The following is an 11,453-nucleotide window of genomic DNA, read 5'->3' as shown; positions in this document are numbered from 1 at the left end:
TTTGAAGGACAAGTGTTGGTCAATAATTACACCCAAGTATTTTATTTCTTCTACTTTATCAATAGCGTTGCACGTACAAGAAGTGTTATTATTAAGAGAGCTGGACCGCCAGCAGTTATGTATCTTTAAAATCCGCGTGGGAATATTCGTGGCTATGGTTTTCCTAAAAGCGATATATTTGGTTTTTTTAACGTTAAGCGTGAGCAGGTTCATATCGAGCCATTTTAAAATCCTAGTCATACCCGCTTCAGCCTTTCTGTATGCGTCTTCCCAGTCCTTTCCATGGAACAGCACAACGGTGTCATCTGCATAGCAAATGAGATCAGCGTTAGGAATGTTGATGTTAAGGATATCGTTCATATAGACCGTGAATAATGTAGGACCAAGGATGCTTCCTTGTGGCACTCCATAGCTGATTTCCAGTTCGTCGCTGACTAAGTCATTAATTCTTGTGATTTGTCGTCGGTTACTCATATAACTTTGGAGCCAGTCAAGTGGCTTCCCTCTTATTCCAGACAATTCAAGTTTTCTCAGCAGTATGCGGGAAGAAATTGTATCGAAGGCCTTGGCAAGATCTAGAAACACACCAAGACATCGCTTTCCAGTATCTGTATGTTTAGAAGTTATGTGAGTTAGGAGATCAACTGCATCCGTTGTAGATTTTCCTCGTCTAAACCCATACTGCCTTTCCGAGAGAAGAGAGTTGCTTTCTAGGTACTTGACGATTCTATTGTTCATTATCTTCTCAAGAACTTTTGATAAAATACAGAGCAAGGATATCGGTCGGTAATTGTCCGGAGAATTTCTAGGTCCTGCTTTGTATATCGGTGATACGAGGGCCACTTTCCAATACTCTGGAAAGACTCCCGTTGAAATACTAAGGTTACAAATGTAGGTGAGCGGTTCTAAAATAGTGTTGCTAATAAGTTTTAAAAGTGAAGGTTTGATTCCATCTAAACCCGGAGCACTATCGTATTTTAATTGTTTTATTACAGAGTCTACTTCAAATTCGTCTGTAGGTGTCATAAACATCGATTCAGTAGGTGAGTTATTATTGTTGACATTTGCAGCTAAGTCCTCCTCAGACGTTGATAGCCGTTGTAATATTTGATTTGCCAGATTTTTGCCCACAGTTGTGAAGTGTAGGTTACAGTTATTCAATGATTCCGAGGGTGTTCCTTTACCTGCCAGGAGATCAGATGAATCGCTTTTCCGTCGTGGCATTTCACATATATCCTTAATTGTATTCCATAGTCTTTTAGCATTTTTCTTGTTTTCTTCCAGGATCTTGTTTTTATAGTTCTCCTTGACTTTTCGCAAAATATCTATAAAGAAATTTCTATATCTAGTATAAGAACGTTTAAGAATTTCGTTATTTGGATTTTGTTTTAGTTGATGATGTAGGTTATCTTTGTGGCGCATGCATCTAATCAGGCCAGGAGTGATCCACGGTTTTAAGTTGTACTTTGACCGGCTGCTTTTAATGTATTGAGTGTGGGTTTTTATTGCTGAGCCTACAATAGAATTAAAACATTCCAGTGCCTCGTTTACATCGGTTTTGTTAGTGACGTTTTCCCATTCAATTTTCTGTAGGTCAGAAGATACAGCTTCATAATTTGTTTTCATGACTATCCTCTTCTTCCTATTTGGTTTTTCATTGGCGGTGTTAAGGCCAACCATAGTTAGATCATGATCGGTTACCGTACATCTAGCGACTATTCCTACTTTTGAAGCTCTATTTCTTACAAAGATGTGATCGAGGCATTTGTCTCCTCTAGTAGGTTTGGTAATGGCGGGGAGTAAGCCATGTTGCGCCATTAGGCATTGGTATGCAGTATTATCAGCGTTCGGGTTTGTATTTAATAAATCTATATTCATATCTCCTAGTAGCACAAGTCTTGAATTTTCCTTGAGATTGCATAAAGTAGTGTCAAGTGTCAATAAAAACTTGTCCAAGCTAGTAACCGATGGGGACCGATACAGTCCCATTATTTGAGCATAACCGTTTATGCTAACCAATATGCAATCTGCGTCCTCTACATCTGGTTCTAAAGCCGTTGCCGTGAACGAATCCCGAACGTACACAATTACTCCGCTTGCTTTGTTTTTATGTTTCGTGGTGCTATAAACATTGTAACCGTCTATTTGTCTGATAATCGAACTCTCATGTAACCAGCATTCTGTCAGTACAATAACGTCGTATTCTATTTGTGTACGTTTTAAAGCTATTAAAAAACTATCAAAATTACGTTGTGCGCTTCTATATAATATTTAATGTCATTATTTTAAGGTTATATTCGCAGGTAAGGTATCTTTGGCATAATTCGAGTTTATCAATAATGTGACAATTTATACTGAGGGTTTCGTCGATATTCTCGAAAGTTTCTAAGTTATCCACAATGATGAAAGTAGTTTAACGTAGTATGGGGTGTGATCAGTATTGTCACTTAATTTATAATATTGCGAGCTAGTAAACATTGGCGGGAATTTATACATAGTGCAACGTATTTTAGAAGTATGATTGAATGTACGGTAAGTTGTGTGTTTGAGTGTTAGACGTAAGTAAGTGTGTGTGTATGACTGCATGTTTTCGTTGTTTGTTTTCGTAATTTTGTAAGAGTAGGTATGAGTGTAAGTGTGATATGAGTTTGTAGGAATATATAAAATTTTATAAAAAGGTAACTTATACAAAGAACAAAAAATCATTTTTAGCCTTTTAAAGGGGCCGTAAGTACACATGTTAATACTGTACGGTACTAGATCTTGGCGAAGTGCTTGGTGCAGGCCCGACGTCAGGGCTGGGCTCGGGTATGTCCGGTCCAAGGTGGTCGTGGATGTTGGCCATGTTCTGGATACGTATAGCTGCCATGCCCTCCTTTTTACGAAGAAGAATTTGGCCGTTGCGAATCCAGCAAAACTTAAAGCCTTTACCTTGGGCCTTAGTTCTCGCTTCACGAAAAAGCTGCCGGTTCTGTTTTGTGAGGTGTTCGTTGATGAAGACTCTTCCTGTAGGGCCTTCAGGGACAATGTCTTTGCTATCTAAGTGCTTTCTAGTTTTAGCAGCTTTGATAAGCTCATCTCTTTTGTTTCGCCTCAAGAGTCGTACTATAATCGGGCGTGGCATTTTTGCACTAAAGTCCCCAGCTGCGCTTTTATGACCGATACCGGTGCGAGTAACCCAGTCAAAGTCGTCTTCTTTTAGGTCCACGCCAATCTTTGCTGCTGTCAGAAGTACAGTGTGCTTGACGTTTTCGGATTTTGGTTCAGCAATACCCATGATTTCTATCTCATTGCTCATGGCTACCTGGGCCTGTGCATTTAACTGGTCGCGAAGTTGGGAGATGGTGTCATTTAGTTCCAGTATCTGCTTAGTGGTTTGAGTCTCTAATGCGATGACTTTGTTTTCAGACTGGGTGATTCTGTCATCAAAGCTATCCAGTCTGCTGTTGCAGGTTTTCATACCTGCGGTCAGTTCATTCAGTTGAGTTTTAATTTGTGACATGTCATGTCGCATCAAACGGATTTCTCTGGTAAGGGAATTAAGAGCGTTGGTATCACTGTCAGATATGAAGATGGGTGAAGCTGAGTTTGAGTTTTTAGCAGTGCGTGGTTGCGTATTTACGTTAATTGATTTTCCTACCCTGCTTTCTTCCATTCACGAGAATAACATAATCTGTGTTCTTGTAATAGCCCTTTCAAAACAATTGCGATTCAGCCATTCATTGCAAACCTCTCGTTAATCTTAAACATGGATTAATATAAACTGCAGTTTACATAATTGTGTAATCGATTGTATGCTTCGATTAACGTAGAATTAATAGAGCTTTGAATCAATTAGAGGCAATAATATAAAACGTAATTTGATTTTGTACAATTATTAAGGTTACAAATGAATACCTAAACATAATTTGTTAAAATTATATTATAATAAAATAATAAATAAATAATGTCGGGACACCTTTTCACACACGGTTGGTTAGCCCCATGCTAAGTTATTAATTAACTTGTGTTATGGGTGCTAACACAACTGATAAACTACATATGGCTACATTTATACATATTTATAAATACATATTGTAACACCCAGACCACGGCCAACAAGCATGCTCATCACACAAATGTTGACCGAACCGGGAATCGAACCCGGGACCTCAGGTTCGGCAGTCCGGCTTGGTGACCTTTGCGCCACAGAGGTCGTCAATTATTCGGAAAGTTGTTATTGTTTGCGGTTTGTGGTGTGAGATGTATTATGTATATGTAGATACAATTTGATTTAATTTTCATAACTATTGTTTTGCTATCGGCATCCTGAATTTGGTATCTAGAACACCAGCATTCTTTTGCAGCATTTTAGTAGTCTCTCTATAGTGATTCATGTCAGGTGCAGAGCATTAATTCTTTGCTCTCCCTGATTTCAATATCCTTTATATCTGTCGATTTGCTTACCAGATATAAAGTTTTGACTTTAATCCCATATTAATACGGGACGTCACACGGTATCGCAAATTCATATTATCTTGTACCCAAATCCACAGATGGACCGGTTATTGAAATCCACCGTACGAGACAGAATAAGCATTCTCTCGTTCACGTTTGACCTTTCACCCTTACATAACATGGTTCATCAAATTCATTTCTTATACAACAATATTTTGGTTCAAAATTCAATGAACTGTCAAATTAACTCAATCCTTTTAAATTACAAATTGACCGAATACAAACCAATAATAGGCTTAAAAGACTGTACGAAATTTAAAAAAAAAATACGATCTTTTGTAAATACAAAGTTAAACCAAAGAATTTGATGAATTAAAATCTTTGCTAAAATAAATAATGTTTTTAATTATATTTTTAATGTATCAAAGTAACTAGTTCAATAACAAGTCTTTGGAACACAGGCCAACAAAAACCTTACAACCAAATTCTAAGATAAGTTTCATTACACACTAACTTAAGTAACACTAAAAATATTCTATTTAACCCTTCAGTTATGTAGCTATACATATAATATCTTAGATATAACCCTTAGCTATGAGACTACCAACTATATTCAAGGCACTAAAACCCCCCATACACCGCGTTATCAATATGCCCCGATCATTTACTAGCAGCGCTATTGAAGCGTCAGTGAATAGCCGTCTTTACTGATCTAGATAACATAGATCGTGTTCGTGAATGGGAGTTGTTTGGGCAGTTTCTTTTTAGGTCAGCTGTTTGAGTCTAGGTTTTAAACTGACTTGCAAAAAGGTAATGTGAGGTTGTTAGTGTATGTTTTTATGTGATAGGTCTGTCTGGTACTTATCTTTATCTGGATCTCAATGGTCAAGTCAATTTGAAGAATTTCTCGGTTATTTTGGGCTAGTATCAATAGGTACTAATAAATATTTTGAATCTGGAGTGTTTCTTTGCCTGATCGCACTAATCTTACAAGTTACGGGGTTTTCACCCGGATGTGTGAAATGCGCAAAACTTGTAAAGTATCTTTTTCTAGTAGTCTATCCCTGGGCGATATATATTTTAATGTTTCATAAAGTAATAGCTCTTTGGTCATCTCGTTTTCCTATAGCCATCCCTCTGTAGGTACTGTTTAACTCAATATACAAACAAAAGACTACAACCTTATAAAAAAGCACATGCAACAGCACATATTTATACAATTAACAAAAGAAAATCTGCCACAAATCTGCACTTAATTCGTCCACCACATAGTGTAAGTAACTAAGGTGAGCTGGCATCACGTAGAAATGTAGATGAGGTGTGACCGGACGGCGTGACGTCACGGGAATTAAATAGGTTGCCCCGCTTGTGTCAGAGTGATAGAAAGGAATTTAGTTCAGAAGTCGGAGAAGGGTACTTGGTCAGCTTTTGTCTGTCAATAAGGAGTTAACCCTTTTTAAGACTAAATTCGTTATTTCAGCTTCAAATATAAAGTTATCCATTTTTTTTAATGAATGCCTTAAAAGACTACCTATGTGTCCAAGTCTGTGAACGCCTTTCTGAACGTTAAAAAAAAAAAGAAGAACTGTCAAACTCAAACATTTTTCGCAGCAATCCTACTTCCTACTTATATTATAAATGTGAAAGTTTGTGAGAATGTATGGATGTATGTTTGTTATTCAATCATGCATAAACGGCTGAACCGATTTGTTTGAAATTTGGTATATAGATAGGTGATACCCTGGATTAACACATAGGCTACTTTTTATCAACACACCACGCGGGCGAAGCCGCTGACGGAAGCTAGTATCTAAATATTCCCAAGCGATATCGTGTAATTTTAAAGATTTTGACATTTGTATTAATAAAATTTTCTTCGCGATTTTTGTGTTATTTGGTAAGTAAGTAAAATTCCATACTATAATGAAGCGAACTGCATAAATATCTAACATGGGGTGTGAGCGGTCAGCGTGACGTCACAGGAATTAAATAGGTTGCCCCGCTTTTCGCCAAGAGTGATAGAAAGGAATTTAGTTCAGAAGTCAGAGTAGGATACTTGGTCAGCTTCTGTCTGTCAGTGGAAGAAGGTGTATTTTAAATTGTAGATAGAAATTCTGGTAGCCTAGTGGTAAAAGGATCTGCCTCTCAAGTACGTGTGGTGGTTTGATTCCAGGTCAGGCAAGTAACTATTCTAAGTTATATAGGAATGAATTTTATCCAGTGCGCAAACTTTGTCAACTTAAAGTTAAATAAGTTTTATAGATACGTACATTTTTATTTTGTCGTGTTTTAGTACAAAAAAGAAAAGTTATTTATAACGAAAGATGTTTATTTTGTAACCGATTGTACGGTCACAGTCGTCATAGTAGGCACGGCGGCAACGCGAAACCGGTTTACTGACGCGAGCGCTGCTCCAAGCGCGTAAGAATAGTTGGTATCCATATTTTGCTGATTTTGGGGCGGACAAAAGAATGAAAAAAAAATTTTTACTGATGATGCAGATATCTTCTGTTAATGATTCTGGACCACCAGTTTTTTTTGCGCACTGCTTAAAATTCATTCCTGTATACGGACCTTTTCACTGTTTTATAAAAACCCAAGGAAAAGAACTACAGGAAACCTGAACTTAAAAGTCTGAAACATCAAAAATGAGCAAGCGAGGTGATTAACGCTCCTTCCTTCCCTGTACGAGAAGAGGCCTGTGCCCAGCAGTGGAACGATAAAAAGGCTTACAATATAAACGTTACAGCACTTACCCACATTTAATGCTTCAAAAATCACTCACGTTAATGTTACGATTACATCAGTACGGCTAACACACAGGTCAGTTCTACTGCTGAACTAAAATACACCCTATTTCCATTACCTTAGTGTTTATTTTGCATTGGGGAAACAAAGCAAATATTTGTACAATCCTTCGTCAAGTGAAATGGCGTCATTGCACAAAGGAGGAAAGAACACTGACCGATGTTTACACAGTTTTGGTTATTTTGTATAATGATGGGGATAGTTTTGGGGTTTTTCCTGGAATAGAAAGGGTGGTATGGTAAATCAAGGTAAAAGTTTTTCCAGGGGTTTTTTCCATATACGATTTCCTATAGTTGTCCAGTCCATTTTCGTAAGGAACTCCTCCATGCGTTATGGATAAAAACTACACTGAAAAAAGATATTATTTAAAAAACTTATTTGAAAAACTTAGCTTTTATTCTGTTCCAGTCGGGCAAATAGTTGTTGTGTTGATACGACTCCATAATTCCATTTACGCGTATTTACTTTCATCAAAATTGATTTAACTGTTTTACACCAAAAATAAATCACTTTATAAAAGGGTAACACAGAGATATGTACCAAAACACCCACTCCACCGTTTAAAACCTCATTTAATTAGGGTCTCCTATGATGGCTTCTATGATCTATGCAGGTCATAACAGGGCTATTCGATGAACATTTTAGACATAAGACGTCCGCTGCTGAATACAGAGTTCCCCCATTGATTTCCAAAAGGAGTGATTGCATGCGACCTGCTTCCGGTACCTTCATCAGATCATCTTACCATCTCGTTGGTGGTCATCCTGTGCTGAGCTGCAGTCAGCAGTCTCAACTTTAGCACCTTTCAGCCATAATGGCAATAGCTTATCCGCTGGGATATGTCAGTGACTCTGGTTTTATTATGGATCACCTCATTGCTGACTTGGAGTAATTTGACGAAGTGTAAATTATGTTTCAGCTATACTTTGTAAAGTCACCTTTGCACATTTCCGAAAACCAACCATAACCAGTCCGCTTGAGATACTGTGGTGCTTTAACTACTAGGAAATCAAAATATTTACCTAGTGCTACAAACACTAAAATAACAAGTCATATTCACCACGCAAGTAAAACCACAGAAACATCTGGTGTACATTATTACATAGCTTTAAGCGCTATGACTGTTACGCGGACATTTCAAACATTGGCCGCAAGTAATTCTCCAAATACAACGCGTTAGTCATGTTTTGTTTGAATGCAGATGAGTTGTTTTCGTTTTGAAAAGGTTTGTGCCTAAAATGTTAGAACCTCTAAAAGGAAAAATATTTTTTCAAAAATGCTATGATTTTCATAAATCGAAATAATCGTTATTTAAGTAGTAATAACAGTAAATGGTATTGTGAGTTTAAAATAAACCGGCCAAGTGCGAGTCGGACTCGCGCACCGAGGGTTCCGTACAAATGCTGTATTCAATGTAAAAAGTGAGTTTCGCGCCAACCGTTCAGTTTAGAACAATCATAGTTATGGTAATTTCGTGAGAGTCAAAATAGTTAATATTTTTTATTTTATAATATAACTAAAATAGTAGGCCAGTACCTTGTAAAAGTTATTTTATTGAAGTTATTTATATACAACATTTTATAGTCATCATTCAGAAATCTGATTGAAAATAACTAATTATGTCTTAAAGGTCATGGGGCATATCTGACCCGCTTTGTAAAAAGTGGCGGACATGAATCAAAGTAGTTTTAAATCGTGGAGAATGGTATGACGTTTCTTTGAATATAAATATTTTATTAAAATTCCATGAAGACGAATGTCCAGGATCGTTTGAAAAATATAAAAAACAAGCAGTTTCAGAGGATTGTACAGGTTGCAATGCAAGTTTTTATTGTTAAAGACATTTCATAAAGAAGGAAGGTGCCAATCCGGATGACCAGGATCTGATGAGGATCTGGAAACCCTGAGAAATCGAGGGCAACTCTTGAATATTTTAGAGAGTGAGTGTATTTTTGAGGGTACTGGTAAACAGTGAAGGTTTGGAGCTGATTTGATTATGGAGACTACAGAGAGTCAAGGGAACTCCTGAACGGTATGTTGCAACTACCACGTGTTTGGGCTTATTTTATTCGTATTGGCGAAGACTTTCCACAAAGATAGGTTTGACTGCCATTGTGGGATCGACAGCTAAGATCAGATATAGTTATGGGAACTCCTTTACAATTTATAACGTAACCTTGTGTTGGAGCTTATTTTATTTTAGGTGATGAGAATTCACTACTAACTTGGGTTAAAGCAGCCATTGCAGGAATGGGATCTTTTATTTTTGAGGGATTAATCACCTAAAGAGCCCCAGTTTCAGGTTTTTTTCGAAACCGCCTGACGACTTGTAGCTGTCGAATTGTAACAACGACTTGTAGAGAGTAGGATTCGGGGCTGCTGGCTTTACGTTTCTAGAGCCTTGACAAAAGTGTAATTCTGTCCCTTTCTTTGTTTTATAAAGTCGGCATTATTTTATTTTGTAGCATTTTACAAACAAATCCAACTTCAAACATATAAAAAAGCAACATCCCATACAGCCATTTTTGGTCGCAGATATGATAAAGATGTAACAAGTCGCAACAGTTTCGTAACTGGTACGACACAACGTGACTGTGTAGGGATTAGCTTTTATGTGTTGTAACGGTTCAGTAAAAATGTGACAGAAACTAGATTCAGTACCGTTGTGTGGTCGCTGTTTCGATACTTTACTGCTTAAGTTGTAACCACACATTTTAGAAACTTTGCGTTTGGTTTGTAACCAGTGTGCATTGTTGACACAATTGTGTTGTAACGGGGAAGTAACATGTGTAGTCGATGTTCCAGAACACTTTAACCTAACTTGCATATATAAAAACATGACGAGAGCCAGTTCTTCTCAAACTGTCTATGTTTTCTGCCGTTATCAACCATTTAATGAAATTTCAAATGAGTAAACAACCAAAAACCTTACGTAAATTCCGATGGACTTCAACTTTTTACAGAAGAGTTAAAGAAATAAGTAGGTCCCAAAATATCTTAAGTAATTGTATTCGTACGAGTACATGCAGGTTTTTTTTTATTATAATAATATTTTTTTCATGATGTTGCATTGTTGGTAGGGCAAATTGACGGATACCCATTTTATTGAACTTAAAACTTATTATTTTCTAGGCCATTTACAGGAAAACAGTACAGAATTTCGTACCGAGGAGCTTATTGGTATAGTCCCTACCCTAGTGCCAAAGTTTCAACTTTCGAGCTCCAAATCGCTGTTTTTTGTTTTTCTCGGACAAAACAAGACGTCTTCGTCTTTAACCCAAGTACCTACTCGGTACAAGCGATATTAATTCTGATGAGCCTTCTTTGGTTATAACAATGCAAAAAGGCATCTTGATAAAAACTTTGGAAAACACTGTAACCAAATGTTAAGAGAAACCATCTTAAAAATCTAGTAATTTTGTAACAATTTACCGTAACATGTCGACACGTGTCGACACATTATCGTAACTTTGTGACTAGTTGCGACGAGCATATTTTTCATAACAAACATCAAAAATGTTTTTTCATAATTAATTATTTATCAATTTTATGAGTAAATCTTGCTAAAATATTTGATATTGTATTTAAATGGAAGCTTTTGAGCACTCGATGTGCATCATTTTATATTTTTATTTAACAAAAGTTTTTCTTTCGCCAGAATTATTAAAACATGATATTACGGTGGCGCGTTGGAAATATCAACATATTCAACGAAATTATACAGTAAACTTTTTTTCCCAATAAGATTTGAGCATTATAAACCATATTAATTGATGAAAACTAAAACTTTGTTTACTTCATTATCATTATCATACTTCAACCATCATTATGGGATTTCTTGTATTTTGTATTATTTCGTCGTGTCACTCACGCACGAGCCAACGAAATTGATCGAACGAATGAATGATTGAATGATTAGTGCGAACTCTGGTTAAAATACGGTAACAATGTTACGACACGGCGACGTAAATTAGAAACCAAATGTTACTTGTTTATTGTGTCGAGATCTTCCCTATTTTTAGTTGCAGCGACGGCGCCAACACGGAACGTCGACGAGATTATGTTTCGAGATAGATCAGTGTCGACGCTAAGTGTCGAAACGGTTACGTTATGTTCGCAAAAATGGTTCAGGAAAACAAAAGCAAGAAAGAAATTAAAAAGATGTTAGGTGCATCGGTCTAGAAGTCGGTGTCTAGAGGATGCATCAT

General features: G+C 36.8%; 1 protein-coding gene across 1 annotated transcript; it reads right to left on the bottom strand.

Annotated features, from left to right (window-relative positions):
* Positions 1-2,740: 2,740 nt before the first annotated feature.
* On the bottom strand, positions 2,741-3,502 carry LOC124638469. The gene has a single exon (XM_047175440.1). It carries the CDS (start codon positions 3,500-3,502, stop codon positions 2,741-2,743), a length of 762 nt encoding a protein of 253 aa, XP_047031396.1.
* Positions 3,503-11,453: the final 7,951 nt, after the last annotated feature.

The sequence above is a fragment of the Helicoverpa zea genome, chromosome 17 (assembly GCF_022581195.2).
Source record: "Helicoverpa zea isolate HzStark_Cry1AcR chromosome 17, ilHelZeax1.1, whole genome shotgun sequence".
In the NCBI taxonomy this organism is placed as follows: Eukaryota; Metazoa; Arthropoda; class Insecta; order Lepidoptera; family Noctuidae; genus Helicoverpa; species Helicoverpa zea.
This window is presented reverse-complemented; position numbering and strand designations above follow the sequence as displayed.